This window comes from Schistocerca piceifrons, chromosome 2 (genome assembly GCF_021461385.2).
Source record: "Schistocerca piceifrons isolate TAMUIC-IGC-003096 chromosome 2, iqSchPice1.1, whole genome shotgun sequence".
NCBI lineage: Eukaryota > Metazoa > Arthropoda > Insecta > Orthoptera > Acrididae > Schistocerca > Schistocerca piceifrons.
Window position 1 is genome coordinate 707,208,457 of NC_060139.1, and position 24,846 is coordinate 707,233,302.

Consider the following 24,846-nt stretch of genomic DNA (forward strand, 5'->3'; position numbering starts at 1 on the left):
CTCGTTTTGTTTGTTTAGCTTTGAGTATCAATGGTGTGGACGCACTACATGCGGTGAATGCAGCTACTTAACAGCCCAGCATCACTTTGCACAATGATGGTTTGTACTTTAGCCTTTTTCACAGATAGTAAATCCACACGTTTCCATTGTTGTTCCTTTGTCTTGGGCCAGTTTTATCCATAGTGATTAGGTAACTGAGTAAGTAATTTGAATCGGCCTGGCACAGGTGCAACATTTCCACTGCTACCTCAATTCGGCAGGCTTTTTGAATACGTGTGAGGAGTCAAAAAATGAAGGAGGTGCCACCATTTGTCGTATTCAAATCAAAATGTCACGCAAGATGTTGAAACTCATGTGTAACTGATTTCACTTTTTCCACTATCACTTTATTTGTGATAGACCAGTCTTCAAGAACCATGGTGTCAACTTTTATTACAATATCTGAATCTTTCAGAGAGATGGTCTGCCACTGTATTCCTCGTCATTAAGACTGGTTTGACCACAATGTAACTTTCTGTGCCACCTATCCACAGCGTCATTTGATAGTGCATTGTCGCCATACACTTCCACCAACTTAGCATGCATTGTCGCAGCATTATCCCCCTTCAAATACGGAAAATGAATTACAAAGTGGCTTCACCGTCTCCATAGAACTGAACTGTTGGAGGTTACTGGAATTAGAGCTGCAAATATGTTGATGCTTCTCGCTGCCGCATCTGGCGATCAAACGATACTGTGCGCAATAGGCTAGGCACTATAATCATCAATGTTTAATGCTGTGTTTAATTTCGATGATAAGTAATTTGTAGTAGTGAGTATGATTTGTAGATGACCTGTTATGCCATTGTGTACTTCCTTATCCGCTTTCATTCACTCTAACAAGACTCTCACAGCAGTGACTGATGGGAGCAGTTATTTTGACAGAAGATAGAAGACTGTGTACAAGTTTGGACTCAATGCAGTTGTTTCTGTTCACTAGCGATCTTAGCTTTGAATACTGTGTGCAAAGAGAGTCCTCATTGAATACGTCAGTGAATTCAAACCTTTTCAAATTCAATTACATATAATATTTCTGTGATCTCTGTGTTAACGTCTGATTTTGTATACCAGCATGCAGTCGCACTGAACATAGCATCGACTGCTAGGAAAGTTTACTTAATGATGTGCTTACCTTTACATCAGAATGATTCCCAAAACCAGCTTTCATTATTTTACTATAGGACAAATTTCCACTTTACTGATCAGTTTTGATCATTTTGGCCGGGCGAAGTGGCCGAGCGGTTCTAGGCGCTACAGTCTGTAACCGCGCGACCGCTACGGTCGCAGGTTCGAATCCTGCCTCGGGCATGGATGTGCGTGATGTCCTTAGGTTAGTTACATTTAAGTAGTTTTAAGTTCTAAGGGACTAATGACCTCAGAAGTTAAGTCTCATAGTGCTCAGAGCCATTTGAACCATTTTTTTGATAATTTCGTTCTCGCTTCCCGCGCCCGGGTTCGATTCCCGGCGGGGTCAGGGATTTTCTCTGCCTCGTGATGACTGGGTGTTGTGTGATGTCCTCAGGTTAGTTAGATTTAAGTAGTTATAATTTCTAGGGGACTGATGAAAAAATGGTTCAAATTGCTCTGAGCACTATGGGACTTAACATCTGAGGTCATCAGTCCCCTAGAACTTAGAGCTACTTAAACATAACTAACCTAACGACATCACACACATCCATGACCCAGGCAGGATTCGAACCTGCGACCGTAGCGGTCGCGCGGTTCCAGACTGTAGCGCCTAGAACCGCTCGGCCACTCCGGCCGGCGGGACTGATGACCATAGATGTTAAGTCCCATAGCGCTCAGAGCCATTTGAACCATTTGATAATTTCGCCCATTTAATTTTTCCTTTTCTGTTGTTTATTTCCTTTGTGTGCCACAGGCTAATTCCCCCCCGCCCGACAAAGAAAATATATGAGTGTAACAACTAACTGATGGAACCGGACTGCCCAAAAAGCACTTTTTCTTTCAACGGATGCAGTGATGAAGAAGTCAGGAAGGCATTGGTGGCACACAGACACAATAATAAGAGTAAAAAAGGAGCAAACAATGAGGGAGAACAGAATATTGCGTTCTACCATATGTAGGGGCAACTTCCACAAGAACCAACTACGCTCCATCTCAGAAAGGTGTCAGGCCCGAATCTTCTGGGCAGCATGAAAGATAATCTTGGACTTCGTATATCTGGGGTCGATCACATTCTGCACGAATGTAGAAAACCTTTAATTGAACAATGCAACACTGTGTCTCCTTATATTGCAGTAAACATATGCACAGTGTAGAGCTCGGGCAGGAAAATAAATCTGCACTGACCTAGCAAAGCTTAATGGAAAAGCAAATGTTCAATTGTGAAAAAGTGTTTCTCATCTCCTCAGCTACGCCAGCTATGTAAATCGCCCAGGTTGCTGTTAAACTGTTGTGGAACTGCCAGTGTCCTTCATATTGATCTTCTTCTTCTTCCTTAGTGTTTGTTCCGAATGCTGGCAGGGTCTACTGTTTTGGTTCTCTGTAGCCATTTTATCCAATATTGTGTCTCATCATGGTGCAGGCGCAAGATCTTGAGCTCTTCATGAAGCAATTCAAGTCATCGCTGCCTATGTCATCCTACTGGCTGTTTAACAGTTACTCTCAAACTAAAACCAGTCTTCACGACTGTTGTTTTGTCTGCCCTAAGAACATGCCTGTACCATCACAGACAGCTTTCTCTCATCTTGCCTAATGTCGGCGTTACTCCACATAATTGGCGAACCTCGTGACCTGTGACAAGATTGTGCAGCGTTAATCGAGATGTCCATCAGAGAATCTTTATTTTGATTATAGCAAGTCACTGTTTCACTTCTTTTGTTGAAGACCACCATTTGGCACCATGTAGTACAACTGAAAGGATTACTGATCTGTGTACTTTCCACTTGAGTCTCTCTGGAATCTTTCAGTCACAGAGTACACCAGCCACAGTACACTATTTGCGCTTATGTGTCACTCAGACGGTCAGAGATTTCTGAACTGAGATTTCCAACAATGAGATTTAAATATCCACCACTGAAATCGACATAAACAGGTGGACTGTGACACACCAGCACTTCAACAAAAGACAGAAAGAGAAAGTGACCTTTCCGAAACATCGTGCTCACACTGTGATTTTATATGACAGGACACCCATAAAGAATGTTTTGCAATAACCCAAAAATTTCAGCCAAATGCGAGCAGAGCTGGAGTGTGGCAGAGGAGTCCCAGCTCGGAATATTTTAGAAGGGTTCCCAGTTCTATCACTTGCCTTACAGCTAACGGAGACCTCTCAAAAACTTTGATCAGAAGTAAGATATGGCAATTATTTTTAATTTAGTTACGGGAGAACACGCTTCTGACATGACTTGCTCAGCACGAAAGAGTGACAAGAAAAAAGTGGGCAGTGACAGGAAGTTATGTTTAGTGGAAAGATATAGTAGCAAACTGTGACGCCTCCCCCAGAACTGAAACCTGGGTCTGCAGGTGCACAACACAACAAATTTGAAAAACCATACAAATGAAAGTATTCTACAAATCAAGTTGCCGTGTAATCTACACTATTGCGTAAGAAGTTTCAACACAGATTTCCTCGATATTAATGCCGGCGCCAAGGAGTGTGCCAGTTAGGTCAGCCTGCACAGGCTACGCTATACGCACCTTCCTCTCCTCTCTCTGCTGGCGCTGCCCCTCGATGAATGCGCGCTTCTGCTCAGCACTCATGCCGCGGAACTTGGAGCCGACTTTGCGCTCGGGGCCGAGGTTGCTGGCGGCTACGTCGGGGTTCTCTGTCAGCAGGTCGCTGTTGAGGCAGTTCTGGATGTCCGCCATGTTGTCCTCCTGCTCACGCTGGTGGTTCCGCCGGCGCTCTTCTTCTTGCTCCTCTGCCTGCCCACACATAGTCCCCATGTTACGTACAACCATATTACACCGAAATTTTTTGAAAGCATTTCTTATATGAAAAGCCTCAGAAACCTGTGGTGGGAGTATGTCATATGCCAGCCAGTAAATCAACCACCAACCATGTTGCATGTTGGTAGTCATACCAACCATGTTGCCACTGTGTATGTATAATTTGCCTAATGCATGTCAAACAGAACATACAGAAACTTGTCTTGAAGGTGAATGAATATAAACAAAACGCAAGAAAGGACGGTAGGCTAGACATGCCATTTTCTAAGCTCTCAGTAACATACAAGATACTTGGATTAAAAGCATTTTTTATCTGATACAAGAATTCCTTCAAAATATGTCAAACGTCATAAGTAGTGAGTGAGGCAGGAAAGTGTATTATCTGGTATACACAGGTTAGTTATTAATTAATATATGCGTACATAATGTACTTACTAAAATAATATGTATATACGTAATATGAAGCTGGAATTTCCCCTTTATTGCTGTTTCATTCACCTATCAGTGTGGTTGGGAAGGAGTGGGGGCGGGGGGCACTGGGAGCAGTCCATTGCTGCTGTGTAGCTAATAGCATTAATAAAATATTCAAATATATAGTAATTTAAAAAACGTTTTAAAATATGACCACATTTTTAAAATTACACTACTGGCCATTAAAATTGCTACACCAAGAATAAATGCAGATGATAAACGGGTATTCATTGGACAAATACATTATACTAGAACTGACATGTGATTACATTTTCACGCAATTTGGGTGCATAGATCCTAAGAAATCAGTACCCAGAACAACCACCTCTGGCCGTAATAACGACCTTGATACGCCTGGGCATTGAGTCAAATAGAGCTTGGATGGCGTGTACAAGTACAGCTACCTATGCAGCTTCAACACGATACCACAGTTCATCAAGAGTAGTGACTGGCGTATTGTGACGAGCCAGTTGCTCGGTCACCATTGACCAGACGCTTTCAGTTGGTGAGCGATCTGGAGAATGTGCTGGCTATGACAGCAGTCGAACATTTTCTGTATCCAGAAAGGCCCGCACAGGACCTGCAACATGCGGTCGTGCATTATCCTGCTGAAATGTAGGGGTTCGCAGGAATCGAATGAAGGGTAGAGGCACGGGTCGTAACACATCTGAAATGTAACGTCCACTGTTCAAAGTGCCATCAATGCGAACAAGAGTTGACCGAGACGTGTAACCAATGGCACCCCATACCATCACGCCGGGTGATACGCCAGTATGGCGATGACGAATACACGCTTCCAATGTGCGATCACCGCGATGCCGCCAAACACGGCTGCGACCATCATGATGCTGTAAACAGAACCTGGACTCAACCGAAAAAAATGACGTTTTGCCATTCGTGCACCCAGGTTCGTCGTTGAGTACACCATCGCAGGCGCTCCTGTCCGTGATGCAGCGTCAAGGGTAACCGCAGCCATTGTCTCCGAGCTGATAGTCCATGCTGCTGTAAACGTCGTCGAACTGTTCGTGCAGATAGTTGTTGTCTTGCAAACATCCCCATCTGTTGACTCAGGGATCGATACGTGGCTGCACGATCCGTTACAGCCATGCAGATAAGATGCCTGTCATCTCGACTGCTAGTGATACGAGGCCGTTGGGATCCAGCACGGCGTTCCGTATTAGCCTCCTGAACCCACCAATTCCATATTCTGCAGTCATTGGATCTCGACCAACGCGAGCAGCAATGTCGCGATACGATAAATCGCAATCGCGACAGGCTACAATCCGACCTTTATCAAAGTCGAAAACGTGATGGTACGCATTTCTCCTCCTTACACATGGCATCACAACAACGTTTCACTAGGCAACGCCGGTCAACTGCTGTTTGTGTATGAGAAATCGGTTGGAAACTTTCCTCATATCAGCACGTTGTAGGTGTCGCCACCGGCGCCAACCTTGTGTGAATGCTCTGAAAAGCTAATCATTTGCATATCACAGCATCTTCTTCCTGCCGGTTAAATTTCGAGTCTGTAGCACGTCATCTTCGTGGTGTAGCAATTTTAATGGCCAGTAGTGTATTAAATCAGGTGCTTTGAAGGAATGAGAAGCAGATGTAGAAGTATTAAGAGCTCAGATGGCAAATCAGTAATAAGCAAAAGAGAGCTGGAAGGTGGAAGGAATACTTAGAATAGATATAAAGATAGAAAGGGAAACTGCAGTGACATGTGCGCGTACTTTCAAATGTTCAAATGTGTGTGAAATCCTATTGGATCTAACTGCTAAGGTCATCAGTCCCTAAGCTTACACACTACTTAACCTGAATTATCCTAAGGACAAACACACACACACGCATGCCCGAGGGAGGACTCGAACCTCCGCCGAGACCAGCGCCACAGACCGCTCGGCTAATCCCGCGCGGCCCATACTTTCAAAGGGCGACGCGTGCGGCAGTGCTATGTTGCCTACAGAGGGCACCTCAGACCTGTGTGTGTGTGTGTGTGTGTGTGTGTGTGTGTGTGCGCGCGTATGAGTGAGTGAGAGAGAGAGAGAGGGAGAGAGAGAGAGAGAGAGAATCACCATGGGCCCCGTCTGTTTAAGGCTAGCCAAGTTACACTCGACCTCAGTTCTCGTTTGTATTGCGACAGCTCTTAGTGTACGTAATTGGTTCCTGCTGAATGTTACTTAAATACTGTGTTCAAGCTGTTAATCTTTCCGTGGAATAAAGTTGTGTTCAGTCTACTGGTCATGTTGTACTTATACCTAATTACAACACGACTGGCGACGAGTGCGGTCCTGTTCTTCGTGCAAATATCTGCACTGGCTGGTCCTCCATTTATTCTCACGACGGCTGATGGTGTTACGGGGGACATTTTACGTCGTTTGGTCGAACTGCAAGAATCACTCGCCATGGCGTTACGCCACCAGCCACAGGCGCTGGACAGTCAAACTCAGGTACTTCAATCATTGGGTTCTGTTTTGTCTAGTCGTCACGCTCAGCCTGTGTCACCTACTATTTTTGGTTTATCCACCTCCCATATCTACATACAATGAGATCGTTGGGGAATGGGAGGCATGTGAGAAACGTCTGTGACAGCACTTTCAAGCTTCTGGGATTACTGATGTTGTTTTATGTCATGCCTTTTAACTTTCATGGCTATCGCCGAGAATGTATCAAGACCTGTGCCAAATAGACCATTTGCTGGATCCGTCTTCTTTAATGTTTGACGAAATGTGTGAACTTCTTTCAAAATGTCACCTGAAGCGCACACATGTTATTGCATCCTGGGTCGAGTTTTACCGCTGTAGGAAGCAACCACATCAATCCTATCGAGCATGGGCGGCTGGAATCCGAGGTTATGTCGTCACTGTCATTTTGTGTCCGATCTGCATAAGATGCCGCATGCTGATCAAATGTTAAGAAATGCTATTATTCGTTTAGCTCATGATCGTACGGTGCGAGGGTGAGCCATCCATTGCGAAACTCCAACCCTCTACGCGGTTGACGTATCGCACAGTCGTTCGAGGTGTTGCGACATACGGGTAACCAGATTGAGCCATGGTATGAGGTATCAGCAATCCAACCCTCTCCTGCCCACCTTGCTTCAAGATGGTTTGCAGAGGGAAGACATGGTCGCGGCGGTCCGCACACACGATCGCAGCGTCAAGTCCTCGGTCCCAGCAGCATCCGCCCCAGCATAGTACGCTGGTCAGTAAACAGCAACGTGTGCGTTCCACGCTCCCATCCTGCCCTTATTATTTCATTAACCATGAGCGCCCAGACTGCCCAAACCCTGGGCTACCTGTCGTAATCGCAGCGAAAAAGGTCACATTGCTTCTGTTTGGAATGCAAAAATTATATTGGCTATGTCTGTTGCGCCAAACAAGTTTTTCATTGACTTTATGGATTTTCGTAAAGTTCTGCACATGCAAACGGATACAGGAGCTGGGGTGACTTTGTTAAACTCACAAACTTATATGGACTTGGGCCACCTTCCGCTTCTCTGTGTCACGAAATTTAGTAAATGATAATAAACAGAGTATTGCTATTCTCGGCCAATTCTCTGCCTCAATGATCTACAAGTCAGTAGTCTGGTCATTCACATTTCTTGTTGTAGATAATGCTTGTATGGAGTATCTTTTTGGATTAGATGCTTTTAAATTGTTTGGTTTTACTATTTCAGATGAAGTGAATTAGTGTCTGAATAAGTGCCTGATACACCTTTAGATGTATTGTGTTCTGAGTTTTCCTTTTCGTTCTCTCCTGGATTTTGGTGTGCCAACAGCTTTCAAGCGCACTTTACCATGAAACCTTCCGCTCGGCCTCGTTTTTCCCGGGCTTACTTGGTTCCAGTGGCACTCAGGGAACAAGTCAAAAAGGAATTAAATGACCTCATGGAATCCGGCTGTGTTCAGCGTATTGCATCAGGTGAATAGTGTACCCCCTTAGTTGTAGTAAAGAAACAGTCGGGGCAGTTAACGCCTCTGTGGCGATTTTCAAGTTGTTGTGAACGCACAATCTATGATGGTCACATACCCGATACTAAGCCGTGGCGAACTCTTTGCAAAGTTATCAGGTGGTCAATGTCTGTCAGATGCCTATTTGCAACTCTCTTTAGATACAAAGTCACAACGTATGCTAGTTGTCAATACCTCTTTTGGAACTGCACCAATACTTGCCGTTGGCTTTTGGAGTTCCCAGCGCTCCCGCTATTTTTCAGCGTTTCTTTGGAACTACTTACAGCGTCTGTGCCAGGTTGTGCAAACTATTTGGATAACATTTTAGTTTCCGGTGCCTCCTCTGAGGAACATTTACAAAATCTCCTTACTCTTTTTTTCTGTGCTCCAAGCGACTGGGCTGAAGTGTAACTTGGAGAAATGTCAATTTTTTTCAACCTTCTATCGTTTATCTTGGGTTTGAAAATTCTCACTAGGGTCTCGAACTCCTGCATAAACATGTTTATGCTACTGCGTCGCTTCGACGCCCTACGTTAGTCGCAGAACTTCAGGTTTTTGTAGGCAGTCGCCTACTGCCATAAATTTTTCCCTTGTGCAGCGACAATCACGCAGCCGTTACATCCATGGTCGCCGGCTTGTGAAACCATGTTGTCATTCTTAATACCATTATGCAGTCGGCTCCCTGCTTAGTGACGTACTAGGCACACCTCCACTTGGTACCTAAGTCGGACGCTTCAGAGTACGGGTTGGTGGTGGTACTGGCTCAGGTATAAGGAAGCTGTATATGCTGTGAAGAAATTCTATGTTTGTCTCTAAGGTACCAAATTCAACCTGGTCACCGAACACAAACCATTGGTTTCCTTATTCAGTCCTTCTGCGTCTATACCAAGTAAAACGGCACATCAGATTCAACGTTGGGCTCTTTTCCTTTCGCGTTACAACTACACGATTCATTTCCGCCCTACGAATCAACACGCTAATGCCGATGCCGACCGGTTCGGATTCAGGATTTGATCAGGAGGAATTTCTTTGTTTTCACATTGCACCCGGACGGGGTGGCCGAGCGGTTCTAGGCGCTACAGTATGGAACCGCGCGACCGCTACGGTCGCAGGTTCGAATCCTGCCTTGGGCATGGATGTGTGTGATGTTCTTAGGTTAGTTAGGTTTAAATAGTTCTAAGTTCTAGGGGACTGATGACCTCAGATGTTAAGTCCCATAGTGCTCAGGGCCATTTTTTCACATTGCACAGCAGATGGTTGACGGTTTTCCTGTAACTAGCACATGGATCCCGAAAACTATAGCTCCGGAAACCGTTTTGCAGAAGGTCATAGCATTCGTACTACGTGTTTGGCCAGAGTCACCATCTTCTCGTGCGTCCGACCACTTCCGTAATTATTACATATTTCGACATCGATTCTGTGTTGTGGATGGCGTTCTGCTTTCAGACATGGATCACGCGGCCCTTCTGGTAGTGATCCTCTCAGCGCTTCCGTCGCACATTGTCCGTTTGTTACATGCAGATCATTGGGATGTATCCTGCAGGAAAGTGTAGACCCATCGACACGTGTTTTGGCCCGGCTCGCACAGTGACATTACCCACCTGGTTGACTCGTGTTCACAGTGTGCGATACACCAAGCAGCTCCCTGGGCGTCGTTGTCTCCTTGTATACATGTGGGTTTCGCTGGCTCCTTTCCCAAAGCTTATTGGCTGTTGGTCGATGACGCATGTTCTTGTTTTCCATAAGTGTTTCTACATCCACAGCTGCTAATGTCGCAGCCTTGTCCAAAAATTTTTCGCTCAAAGACTTGCCCACGATGTTAGTGTCCGATAATGGACCGCAATTTTCATTGTAAGAGTTTGCGGCATTTTGCAATTCCCGTGCTACCCGTCACATCCTCGCGCCGCTGTTCGATCCACAATCTAATGGTGAGGCGGAACGCCTAGTGCGAACGTTCAAACTTCACATGAAAGATATGTTGCCAGCTCTGCATCCGATGTTGCCTTAGATCGGTTTCTTTCCTTTCGCCATTTGGCGAGAAGCGCCTGGTGGAGCTACTCCACAGGCTCCAGCTGCGTCCTCCACCTGGTGGACATATTGTGCAGCCGCCGCGCCTGTTCCAGCCAGGTGTGACTGTCTGTGCCCATGGTTTCGGGCGTCCCCCTAAGTGGATTCCAGCTGTCATCACCAGATGCTGGGGACGGCCTCTGCTCGAGGGACCACGATCAGCTGCGACTTCACGTGAACGGCCGCGTGCCTCCAGATCTCACACCACCACCTCCGAGCCCATCCACATCGGGCATCACATCATCTGCTGCTGCCGTTTGTCAACTCCCGTGCGGATGAGAGCAATCATCCTCGGAGGCCAAACCAGCAGTTCCTCTATTTCTTCTGACATCATCGTCATGTATTCCGTCACACATTCCTGAGCAACCACTGATACCAGTATCATCAACACCATGAGGACTGTCAACAGAGACGACGCCCGAGTTCGACATAGAACGGTCTCGACGTCGCCGGTGCTGCCGTATGGTTTGACACGGGAAGGTGGGCATAGAATGCGTCCATGGCTGAAGCACTTCAAACCGTACGCTTCCGTTGCAGCTTGTCACCTTAGCTAAGGCCCAGCGGACGAAGAGAACAGCACAGACGTCTTAAGAATACTTGATTTCCCTAAGAGAGGAGGAATGCTGTAATGCGTATGCGTACTTTCAAAAGACCGTGCGTGCGGCAATGTTCTGTCGTCCGCAGAGGGCGACTCAGAAAGTGTTTATGTGTGTGTGTGTGTGTGTGTGTGTGTGTGTGTGTGTGTGTGTGTTTGTGAGAGAGAGAGAGAGAGATCACCGCCAGAGCCCGCCACGGGCCCCAGTCTGTTTAAAGGTAGCCAAGCTACGCTTGGCCTAGTTCTCTATGTGTATTGCGACATCTCTTTTGTACATAATTGGTTCCTGCTAGAAGTCAATTAAATACTGCTTAATTACAACAGAAATGAACTTCAAGCCAATGTTATAGAAAAACAAGAGGAAATAGATAAAGATAAGGTGGAAGATATGATACTTCGAGAAGAATTTCACAGAGCACTGAATAATATAAATCGAAAGAAGACCTCTGAAGTGGACAACACTCCCTCAGAATAACTGAGCTCCTTAGTAGAGCCAAGCAGGATGCCATTATTCCAACTAGTGCTCTAGATATATGAGACAGACGAAGTATCCTCAGACTTCAAGATGAATTTAATAATTCTGGTTCCAAAGAAGGCTAGTGCTGACAGTCGTGAATATTGTCGAACTATTAGTTTAATAAGCAGTGTCTGAAAAATACTGATGTATTATTAACAGAAGAATAAAAAAAACTGTTGGAATCTGACCTCAGTGATTCAATTTCGGATTTGTGTTGTATGACATTCATTTGCTTATTTTCCGCCACAAGGAAAAAGTTTATGAAAAAAGGAAAATATAAATGTACACTTCTATCTTTCATTACTGGCATAACAAATTTTCTTTCTTTGCTCTGCATTGCTAATGGAAATGTAAGTTTTCGAAACCTGTCTCCAAATGAAATTCAAAGAAAAAAAACTGTAGCTGTTCGTTGGATTTTTTTTCTCCTACGACATGGATTATACAGTTGCGGACCGGATATTAGCATCCACCACACAGAAACGCAGCAACATACTATCGTGGAGAAATTCCAGCCAAGCGCCTCCCTAGAGCCGTTACACTTTCGGCAGGCAGCATGTATTTCATATCATTTGCTTTCAGCTTGCTTCAGGGAAACAACAGTCCAGTTTCCCTGTATCTATTTTTCATTAAAAATTTTCATTACAATGATCCTCATTTCCTGCAACGTGAAGATACCCGTAGAGTCAAACGAATTTTGACCTTCACAGTCTAATAACAGAGCAACCCATTTCAGTGTGACGGTGTTGTGATGTAACAAACAGAGATTCGCCTTGTGAAGAATACGATACACATAACTAGTGAAGAGCATAATGTAGCTCATGCAAGGTAACTTGGCCCCTGTGCAGAAACACTTTCTCGTTCTCAGTGCTGAGTAAGCCCACACTTCTGTTCTGAAAGGATGACCGCCTGCGTTTGTGTCATCTACTGAGTAGTACGCTTCAGCTGCTATGAGAGAAAGATTCTATCCCCGCCTCGGCTACACCGCGGGAATGGAAGCGTGCGCATGCCGGCTGCACGGCGACTTTTTCAGACACGATTTTAAAGAACCTAAAAAAAATGATTCTCTCACATCTCATAGATCATTCGCCAGCTTCATGATGAAATGCGTATAATTTCCTTAATGGTCATAGTTGTTGTGATGTTTCTATATTAAGTAAGGTAACGCACGAAATTTGAATAATTTGCAATAAAAAATACGGATCGCTACGATTTTGAACTTTTTGGATGTTAGATCATACATTTCTGTGTGCGAGATGTATATAATATATTGAATTTTTCTTTAAACTTGAGACGATAACTACCTGTTGAGTCTCGAGAAGATAGGTTGTATGTGGAACAATCACTTCCGATGGCACAGGCAAACATTAGAATGAAAGTGATTCATAATACCTTCATACGAGGTGCGGCTAGAAAAAAACCGGACTGATGCTGGAAAAAAACATTTATTTACAATTATTTACAATTTCATGTTATATCCTTCAATGTACTCTCCTCCTCGGTCTCTACACCGCTCCATACGAATTTTCCACTGTTCATAGCAATGCTGCAGATCATTTTCGGTAAGTCCATACATTACTTCCGTCGCTTTTTCTTCTACTGCTTCAACAGTCTCAAATCTAGTTCCTTTCAAAGCTGATTTGACTTTAGGGAAAAGAAAAAAGTCACAGGGGGCCAAATCAGGTGAGTAGGGTGGATGATCTAAGATGGGAATGTTGTGTTTTGCCAAAAACGTCTTCACTGACAACGCACTGTGAGCTGGGGCATTGTCTTGGTGAAGGATCCATGACTTTTTTCTCCACAAATCGTTCCGTTTTCTCCGTACTCGCTCACGTAGGGTAGCCAGGACGCTAATGTAGTAATGCTGATTCACTGTTTGTCCCTCTGGTACCCAATCAATGTGCACAATCCCTTTGATGTCAAAAAAAACAATCATCATTGCCTTGAATTTCGATTTTGACATTCGTGCTTTTTTTTGTCGTGGAGAACCAGGAGTTTTCCAATGCATCGATTGGCGTTTAGTTTCGGGATCGTAAGTAAAAAACCACGATTCATCGCAAGTAATAACATTTTGTAAGAAGGTGGGATCACTTTCAATGTTTTCCAGGATGTCAGAACAAATCATTCTTAGGCGTTCCTTCTGTTCAATTGTGAGACACTTTGGAACCATTTTTGAACACACTTTGTTCATGTTGAAACTTTCATGAAGAATCTGCCTAACACTTTCCTTGTCAACTCCTGTTAACTCAGACACTGCTCTGATTGTTAAACGGCGATCTTGTCGAACAAGTTTACCGATTTTTTCAATGTTTGCATCAGTTTTTGCTGACAATGGTCTGCCAGTGCGAGTGTCATCACTGGTGTCTTCGCGGCCATCTTTAAATCGTTTAAACCACTCAAACACTTGTGTTCGCGATAAACAATCATCGCCGTACACTTGTTGTAACATTACAAACGTTTCACTTGCAGATTTTCCTAGTTTGAAACAAAATTTGATGATAACACGCTGTTCTTTCTGTACACTCAACATTTTCCGACGCACAGACAAAACGTCAACTACTTAAAACAGACGCTACGGGCAGACTGAGTGCAGGAGGCAGATGAAACTTGAGCAGTAGGCGGAGCGAGAGTCACGTGACAGGCCACGCGACTTTCAGCCTTATTGCATTCGTTTTATTGTTTCACCAGTACTAGTCCGGTTTTTTTCTAGCCACACCTCGTACCTCAAAAACGGTTTCAGATACCGATACGAGTTTTCGGCAAACGATAGCACGCAAAGCAAAGAGTATTTTTCCACATAGTGAACATGCGGAACTTTCTTATGAACTGTGATATACGAGTAACTACAGATTTTTCAGTGAAATAATGTAATTATTTGAAGTGCCATCAATAGGTGGTGAAACGAGAATTAGTATTGATTTTTGATAACGTAAGTGAAGGAATCACACGTTTGTTTTTATGCCAAGCATGAGCTTTTCTCTATCTATTGACCTGATTTGTCCTAATTTTCGCTTTCAGGATAGTGTTTGAATTGCATTTAGCATTTTCTTAAGGGCAATAAGGGGACCATAGCCTAACCAATAAAAACACTCCGATACCACGAAACAACCTCCTCCATACTTCATTCGTGGCACTAGACATGATTGCAGGTAAAGTTTGCAGGTAGTCTCCAAACCCAAAACTCTTCAATCAGCTTGCCACAGGGTATAGCTTCATTACTGTTTCCAACCACCCACTGCTCAGTGCATCGCTGTTCACCTCACGCCAAGCGTCGCTTAGCACTGATTACAGAAGTGTGAGGAGTATAAGGAGCTGCTCGACCGTTGTACCTCATGTTTTTCTCCCCTTCCACTGATTTTATGTGATTCTTTACAACCACTCTCTGCGGTGGTCGACGGGTTGGAATAGCCCTGATGGATTTGTTATTCAGGTGACATCAAATGCCTGGACCACACTCGAAGTCGCTGAGTTCTCCTGGACGACCAATTCTGCTCTTACAGCTTCTCTATTGACGACACAGTGCTCCCTGCCGAGGCGAGGTCCACGAGGAAGGCTGGCCGTGGCTCGAACATCACAGCACGTGATACTGTGTATCGTACGAGCGCCAGCAGCTGTCAACGGCGGGGAGCAAGTAACAGTTAGATACGAGTTTAATAATTCTTGACTGCGCGTTTCAACGCCTGCAAGCTCTCGACAGCATGTGACAAAGTTAAGACCTTCAGTGGGTACCTTCTCAAAAACATATTGATTTTCTGTGGGCCCGGCTCGAAGCCGGGCGTTCGCTAAGTGTGAACGACAAGCCGACTAGTGTGACGTCACAAGTACGTTGCGGGGCCCGTATTTCTCGAGGGGTACGTGTGTACCCTCGTGACGTACGCGCCGCGCTCTGTCTTCTCGTGGGCCTCGACTCCCTGCCTCCTTTTACAGTGGCAGATCTGTCTTCCTTGACGTCTAATGGTCAGTTCCAGAACATAGGGGTGTCCAAATGCTTTCGACGGATAGTGTACAAGCGGCGACTGAAGGCTCCCTATCCTCTCAGCATCATAGATCCAGGACCGTGCAGCCTACGCGTAAGTCCGGTCCCGTAAGACTGTGACGAGTGCTCTCCCAGGCGAAGAGGAGTCAGAGGGCTGAGGGCCGAGAGAAGACGAGCTGCGTAAACAGCGAGTGCTGGCCTGCATACGACGGCTTGATTGCTACACACAAGCACAAACGTGACAGCAGTTTTGGTGCTAACGCATTTCGCGTATATCACGTTGCACTGTACAGAAACTGAAAAGGAGTAATAAAAAACTCTTCAGCAATATTACTTCAAATACAACTTACCATAAAGCGATTACCGGCTTTATTTTCGAGCTTTTGTGACGTCTGCGTCCCAGACCGTCATCAAATGTAAAAAAATACAGATTTTATATCTCGTGGTACAGAAACACAAATGCTGTGGAAGGAAAAATGGTAAGGAAAAGACACACCACTATACATACATCTGCATTCATTTTGAAAATGTAAGTAGCTTCCATCTACCGTTCTTTGCAAGGCGACTGTTATTTTCGAATCATTGTTCTTGAAAATATTTCACAAAATGTGTTAGGAAGTGATCTCTTTTACATCTTAACTACGAATACACGTCCGCCCCACTAGTTGAAAGGTCAGCGCGTTGGATTACCACTCACGGTGGCCCGGGTTCAATTCCCGACTGGGGTGGGAGATTTTCTCCCCTCAGGGATTGGGTGTTGCTCTCTCCTCATCATCATTTCATCTCCACTGTCGACGCCCAATGTGGCGTCGCACTCAGTAAGACTTTCATTTGGCGGCCGAACTTCCCGCATGGGAACTCCCGGTCACTGACGCCATACGATCATTTCCATTTTTACGAATACATGTCTCTGAGAAGTATAGTATAGGTAATTGCTGTTTCCAGAAGCTGTTTAAAGATTTGTCTGTGATCTGCAGTGCTTAGGTACTATCAGAGTCATCACACCTAAGTTTTTAAGTCAACTGGTATTCTTCAACGACAATTAGAAATATTAAATCAGATGACTGTTTCAAGACACCTCTGCGCATGTTAGGTACTTATGAGTTAATGTTACTGTTTATCCCACTTGTTGTGAAGTCATCACCACTGGTCACAAGTGCTTTAGACTTATTGCTCCGCCGGCCGCAGTGGCCGAGCGGTTCTAGGCGCTTCAGTCTGGAACCGCGCGACCGCTACGGTCGCTGGTTCGAATTCTGCCTCGGACATGGATGTGTGTGATGTCCTTAGGTTAGTTAGGTTTAACTAGTTCTAAGTTCTAGGGGACTGATGACCTCAGAAGTTGAGTCCGATAGTGCTCAGAGCCATTTGAACTTATTGCTCCAATTTATGAATTGTAGTAATGAATGTAATACGTAACTTCCTATATATAACACATGCTTACGTCAAAAAATGGTTCAAATGGCTCTGAGCACTATGGGACTCAACTGCTGAGGTCATTAGTCCCCTAGAACTTAGAACTAGTTAAACCTAACTAACCTAAGGACATCACAAACATCGATGCCCGAGGCAGGATTCGTACCTGCGACCGTAGCGGTCTTGCGGTTCCAGACTGCAGCGCCTTTAACCGCACGGCCACTTCGGCCGGCATGCTTACGTCATTCTGGAGTATTTCTATGTTAGGTGCATGTTCTTTGTAGGTTCCGTAATTTACAGTACAACTTGGTACATAACACGTACGTACCATTTCCTGTACCTAGATCAAGTACCGGAAGTATAAATGTTTTTCGAAAGCAATAAAAAACAGATTGCACAGGCTTAAACAAGGATTAATTATGTAATAGAAGAACATAAAAAGGTCTACTGTGAAGATAGTCGCGTCTTCATGCTTACTTTTTAAGTATGAATATTAATATACTTGTAACAAGTACTGAGTGGCTGAGTATCAATTCTGGGGGATACAATAAGTTTTCTGTGCACCAACAGAATTTACCACATGTGGCGCGACGACTCTCGAAATAGAGCAACTCAGTCATATCAAAAACGGCAGTTTCAGAGTGTTGCTGCCCCCTTCCACCCGTTGAAGAAATTTCTGCCGACGCCGATGGATTTTACATACAGCTCGTTCTGGCGCGCCACCTGCTTCTCGGTGCCATGTGGACTATGAGCCATTTGTCACAGGCTCCACAAGAAGGGCGCTCTGCTGCGCAGGTCGTATTATAATGGTAATAGCATCATTTCTAAAAAAAAAAAAAAAAAAAAAACAACCTTTCTGTATGTGTACGACATTGCAATGCCTGTGTTATTCTGATGATGATGCACTGCGGCGACCACAACCGTTACGAAACATATCAGATGAAATCGAAATTGCGAATAATCACTACCAGCACCTGTAGAATGGAACGATGATAATGGAAATTTTTTCCCGTACCCGGTCTCGAACCCGGATTTCCCGCTTATCGCGAGCGGCCGCCTCACAATTTAGCTATCCGGCCACAACTCACGGCCACACCCAGACTTCCATATGTCGTCAACCAAGTGCATAATGGATGTCCGAGTACAGAGCGTAGACATATGCTTGACGACATATGGAAGTCTGAGTCTGGCCGTGAGTCGTGCACGGATAGCCAAATGGTAAGGCGACCGCTCGCGATAACGGGGAAATCCCGGTTCGAGTCCCGGTCCGGCACAAATTTTCATCGTCGACATTCCATTCTACAGCTGATGATAGTCATTATTAGCAACTGCGAATACATCTGGTATGTCCTATATGTGTGTCCTGGGAACTGGCAGCAATACGATTATAACATACACTGAAGATGGAGTCTAGCAGTCCTCAGTTCTGGGCCCTATACTCTACTCTGTATTAAGAAATGATATCCCAAAATAGCCGAGAGATCAGCTTTCTATATTTGCAGATGACACTGTATTCTACAGAAGTAGCTCGAGTCTTCAGTTATTAGCAAAATATCTCGAGCAGCACCTAAGACTTGTGTAGCAGTAGGCGAACAACTGCTAGATAACTGGCAAGACTCATGGAGTGTTATTTACCTTTAAGAGAACTCAAAGAGACTTGGTTATCCGTTTCAGTGCCACAATCCTTCCCTGGAAAAACAACATTCTGTACCAGAGGATAAAAACTGGAGAAGAGACTGACAGTCAAAGGTTATGTCACTGACATTTGCAGTAAAGGGCCCAGCATGCTCTTTAGACTTTGTCCCCCAATGAAAAGCAAGAGACTAACCATCACAACTGGTACCGAAGTATGGTCACTGACCTCTGACACAAACCTAGCCAAGGTTCTTTGAATCGAAAACAGATGTAGGGTCGCAGATGATAGCCAGCACCAAGCAAAGAGAGAGCTCTACACAAACCTAAGCACTGCCAAAATCCCCCAGATCACTGAGACTAACTCACAAAATTTTTTTGAAAGACAGAACCATAAATACCCTATACTGTCATTGGAAGCATAAGAATAAATCCACATGACTGCAGAACAAAATTCTCCAAAATGATGACATCCAATATATTTCATATTCCATAAATCACGCACCCAAGTACTCACCCAGTAACACACAGGACTAGAGTTGTGCTCTGCCAAAACTATAGTTCGGTAGTTTTGGTACAGTACATAAGTGCCTTAGTAAATAGTAGGATTATTGTTAGTGTTGGTAGAACTGCTGGGGAAAGAAACGTGCCGGCCGAAGTGGCCGTGCGGTTCTAGGCGCTGCCGTCTGGAACCGCGAGACCGCTACGGTCGCAGGTTCGAATCCCGCCTCGGGCATGGATGTGTGTGATGTCCTTAGGTTAGTTAGGTTTAATTAGTTCTTAGTTCTAGAGGACTAATGACCTCAGAAGTTGAGTCCCATAGTGCTCAGAGCCATTTGAACCATTTTTGAAAGAAACGTAAATAAATGTGTGAAAGAGAAACTGGGAGCCAAAGACTACGCTTTGTGTTCTGTTTATTTGTTCTGCATATTATTAGAACCGTAAAACATTCGCATTTACTCCATTGTGTATTTTATATCTGTAGAAAATACAGACTGCATTTTGTAAGTAATAAAAATTAGCTGCTCGCGTAACTACAGCTGCTATACACAACCAAAGCAGTTACTTCTGATGCAAGTACTTTTTACATGCACAAAGGTAAAAAATCTATATAATTATTATTGTTATTTTGTACTCAGTCGAACGTTCTTCATCATGATCAAAGGCAGGAGCTTCCTGTTACTACTCTTAACTGCATGATAAATCTGATTTTTTTATTTTTACTACAACGTCCCTCTATTTCACGTTGCAAATCAATAAGTGTCGAATAAAACCTCAATTAAACATTGACAGTTTAAGTTTTTCTATATATACTGTTTATTTTAAGTAAGAACAGAGGGATAATTATGAAGAACAGAAACGTCCCATAGGTGAAATGAAATGATCGTACGGCACTGATAGCCAGGAATCCACATTTGACGAAGCTCAGTCACCGAGTTTCAAGTATTTTCATCTGACGTCACATTGGGCGACTCGCATGTCGATGATGAAATGATGACGACGACAACACAACCCCCAGTCTCTGAGCGAAGAAAATCGCCGTCCCGGCTGAAAATCAAACCTGGTCCCGCTACACGACAGTCGGACACGCTGACCCCACTCGGCGGACATTCCATAGGTTCCACAGCCCTTTGTATATCTACATCTACATTTACATGATTACTCTGCAATTCACATTTAAGTGCTTGGCAGAGGGTTCATCGAACCACAATCATACTATTCTCTGCCATTCCACTCCCGAACAGCGCGCGGGAAAAACGAACACCTAAACCTTTCTGTTCGAGCTCTGATTTCTCTTATTTTAGTTTGATGATCATTCCTACCTATGTAGGTTGGGTTCAACAAAATGTTTTCGCATTCGGAAGAGAAAGTTGGCGACTGAAATTTCGTAAATAGATCTCGCCGCGACGAAAAACGTCTTTGCTTTAATGACTTCCATCCCAACTCGCGTATCATATCTGCCACACTCTCTCCCCTATTACGCGATAATACAAAACGAGCTACGAGCTGCCCTTTTTTGCACCCTTTCGATGTCCTCCGTCAATCCCACCTAGTAAGGATTCCACACCGCGCAGCAATATTCTAACAGAGGACGAACGAGTGTAGTGTAAGCTGTCTCTTTAGTGGACTTGCTGCATCTTCTAAGTGTCCTGCCAATGAAACGCAACCTTTGGTTCGCCTTCCCCACAATATTATCTATGTGGTCTTTCCAACTGAAGTTGTTCGTAATTTTAACACCCAGGTATTTAGTTGAATTGGCAGGCTTGAGAATTGTACTATTTATCGAGTAATCGAATTCCAACGGATTTCTTTTGGAACTCATGTGGATCACCTCACACTTTTCGTTACTTAGCGTCAACTGCCACCTGCCACACCATACAGCAATCTTTTCTAAATCGCTTTGCAACTGATACCGGTCTTCGGATGACCGTACTAGACAGTAAATTACAGCATCATCTGCGAACAACCTAAGAGAACTGCTCAGATTGTCACCTAGGTCATTTATATAGATCAGGAACAGCAGAGGTCCCAGGACGCTTCCCTGGGGAAGACCGTTCTCTGCTTCCAGTTTCTATGGGAATCTAGTAAGAGACTGAGTTCATATGCAAACAAAGCAATCGAAATGAGGTAACGCCTGATAGGTATGCAACACACATGACATAGAGGTAGCGCGGTTACGATCTTACTGACCGAAGCTACTAGGAAAAATACCGTAGTCCCGCTTACTTAGGATAGCCTACGGTAGTTTTACAAATGGTTCAAATGGCTCTGAGCACTATGGGACTTAACATCTATGGTCATCAGTCCTCTAGAACTTAGAACCACTTAAACCTAACTAACCTAAGGACATCACACAACACCCAGCCATCGCGAGGCAGAGAAAATCCCTGACCCCGCCGGGAATCGAACCCGGGAACCCGGGCGTGGGAAGCGAGAACGCTACCGCACGACCACGAGATGCGGGCGGTAGTTTTACAACTCTCCTCGTAAAGTGGTCGTTGGTGAGCCAGTTATTAAGAGAGACTGACCAGCGCCCTGTTGTATCTGGCGGTGGCGGCGTCCAGCTGGCGGCGCAGGCGCTCCTCGAGGCTGCCCAGGTCGGTAGCGAGCGCGTCGCGGTTGCGCGAGGCCTCTGCGTAGCGGCGCTCGGCCTCGCGGCGCGCCGCCTCTGCCGCACGCGCCTCCTCCCTCTGCTGCTCCAGCCACGCGCGCTGCTGCAGCTTCTGCTGGCGCCGCCGCGCCGGACCGCCCTCGTCCTCGCCCGCGAACCTGCGTCGCGGACACGCCACACAACACGCGTTACAACCTATACGAGGCGCGGCTATAAAACAACGGGACCGTAGAGTATGGAGTGAACTTAGTCTACTGCGTATGTGATCAACATCACACCGGGCTAGTCAAGTGATTCTGGGACGGCGCTGCTTGTGTACAGTTTGCGGTAATAGCGAAACTTGAATATTACACGTATTCTCCTTGTTTTGTACAGGGTGTTCGGAAATTCCCGTTACAAACTTCTAAGACTTGTAGACGGAGTACCTCAATAGATTGAATCGGAACCCATGTCCGGAAATTAACCCAATGACGCTATAGAGTGTCAAAGTTATAGGCGCCGCATCCTGTAAATGTATGTAGAGGATGATCAAAAAGTCAGTATAAATTTGAAAACTTAATAAACCACGGAATAATGTAGATAGAGAGGTAAAAATTGACACACATGCTTGGAATGACATGGGGTTTTATTAGAACAAAAAAAAACAAAGTTCACAAAATGTGCGACAGATAGCGCGTGAAAGATCTCTTGCGCGCGTCGTTTGGTGATGATCGTGTGCTCAGCCGCCACTTTCGTCATGCTTGGCTTGCCAGGTCCCCAGACCCCAGTCCGTGGGATTATTGGCTTTGGGGTTACCTGAAGTCGCAAGTGTATCGTGATCGACCGACATCTCTAGGGATGCTGAAAGACAACATCTGACGCCAATGCCTCACCATAACTCCGGACATGCTTTACAGTGCTGTTTACAACATTATTCCTCGACTACAGCTATCGTTGAGGAATGATGGTCGACATATTGAGCATTTCCTGTAAAGAACATCATCTTTGCTTTGTCTTACTTTGTTATGCTAATTATTGCTGTTCTGATCAGATGAAGGGCCATCTGTCAGACATTTTTTGAACTTTTGTAGTTTTTAGGTTCTAATAAAACCCCATGTCATTCCAAGCGTGTGTGTCAATTTGTACCTCTGTATCTACATTACACCGTGATTTATTCAGTTTTCAAATTTATACTGACTTTTTGATCACCCAGTGTATAAAGGGTGATTTCATGATTATGTTACAAACTTTCAAGGATGATGGAGAAGGATATATGTATCGATTTGAGTTATGCGTTCCTGTACCGGAAACGGACGTGTCGAAAGTTATTAGCGAAAACCATTTTGATACCTGTGACAGTGTTGTACCTGTACTATTGTTGCTAAGATTGCATGGCAGGTATAGGGTCACTCCAAAAGAAATGCACACTATTTTTTTAAAAAAATCCATCTTTTATTCTACATGTTTGAAAGTTTTACAGTGTGTAGATACATCCTTTAGGAACAATATTTTCATTTCTCCACATAATTTCTATCCCTCTCAACTGCCTTACGCCATCTTGGTACCAGCGCCTGCATACCCGCACGGTAAAATTCTGGACCAACATGTGGGAGCCACTGTTTGGCAGCGTGCACAAGGGAGTCATCATCTTCAAACCTTGTTCCACGAAGAGAGTCTTTCTGTTTCCCAAAGAGATGATAGTCACATGGAGGCAGGTCAGGACTGTAAGGCGGGTGTTTCAGTGTTGTCCATCCGAGTTTTGTGATCGCTTCCATGGTTTTTTGACTGATGTGTGGCCGTGCATTGTCGTGCAATAGCAAAACATCCTGCTTTTGCCGATGTAGTCGAACACGACTCAGTCGAGCTTGAAGTTTCTTCAGTGTCGTCACATACGCATCAGAATTTATGGTGGTTCCATAACTCTCTGCACATTGTCTCTAGTGTGTGCAGTACGAGGCCTGCCGCTGCGAGGAAAATCCTCAATATTGCTGTGCTCGCTTTCATCATGTAACCTGCTTGCCCACCGACTAACTGTACTGCGATCGTCAGCAGCATCTCCATACACCTTTTTCAATCTTTTGTGGATGTTTCCCACTGTCTCGTTTTCAAAGCACAGGAATTCTATGACGGCACGTTGCTTCTGACGAACGTCAAGTGTAGCAGCCACCTTGAAGACATGCTGTGACGGCGCCACTCACGAGAACAGGTTGAACTAAGTATGAAAACAAGCGGGAAGGGTGTATCTACACACTGTAAAACTTTCACACATGCAGAATGAAAACTGTATTTTTGGAGTGACCCTCATAACTTTCAGATTTAGTAGTACGAACCAAAGTAAGAAGACATGTTTAATAAACATGGGACCTAAAAACGATACCTGAGAAGCTACGAAAACTTGTTCGTCTTCGCTAGTGTAAAACACATTCGTCTACTGAACAAGAGCTCACAGCTCTTGAGGTATGCATTTTGCAGCCCATGTTTACTAGACATTTTTCTTGTTTTGGTCCACACTATCACCTCTGAAAGTTGCTTACTGTACAACCTTAGCAACAACGGTATCGGTACATGTATTCCACTGTCAGAGGTATCAGAAAGGTGAAAGGTTTTCGCTTCGGTAAAGGGAACCTTACCTCAAATCGATATATATCCTTCTCCATCATCCTTGCAAGCCTGTAACATCTTCACGGAATCATCCTCTATATACATAGATTTACAGGGGTTGGCGCCTATAACTTTGACGCTCTGCAGCGTCGTTGGATGACGTTCCTGCACATGGGTTCCTGTTCAAAATATTATATACCCACTCCCCTCTTTAAGTACTATAAGTCTGTAACGGAAATTTTTGAACACCCTGTATACGTTTCTGCACGTTTGGGTTTTAGTAACAGCTACGGTGCGGTAATGTCGTCGCTGCGGATGTAAAGAGAAGTATGTGAAAGGAGGACCAGTTACTTTTCATAGGTATGTACAACAAATGTATAATTGTAAATGTAATATTGATATGAGGCACTTTATATGTTGAAAAATATGGAGACACGATATTACAAAGTCTTATATTGTAAAGATAATTTCTGAGATATTATGGCCATGTGTTTACGAAACAAGTGCTGGATAACTCTGCAAGTGTGTGCGAGTAAACTGCCAGTCAGTGTATGTATACATATTCGTGCCATGTTCATA

At 44.6% G+C, this 24,846-nt stretch overlaps 1 protein-coding gene across 1 annotated transcript in view; it reads right to left on the bottom strand.

Moving 5' to 3' along the window:
- LOC124775768 (RIB43A-like with coiled-coils protein 2) overlaps positions 1-24,846 on the bottom strand; it is a 137,327-nt gene that overhangs the window by 43,471 nt on the left and 69,010 nt on the right. Inside the window, exons 4-5 of the mRNA XM_047250600.1 lie at positions 21,605-21,845; positions 3,703-3,930 (exon numbers count right to left, since the gene is read on the bottom strand). Coding sequence (XP_047106556.1) covers positions 3,703-3,930; positions 21,605-21,845 — 469 coding nt within the window. The remainder of the gene's footprint in view (positions 1-3,702; positions 3,931-21,604; positions 21,846-24,846) is intronic.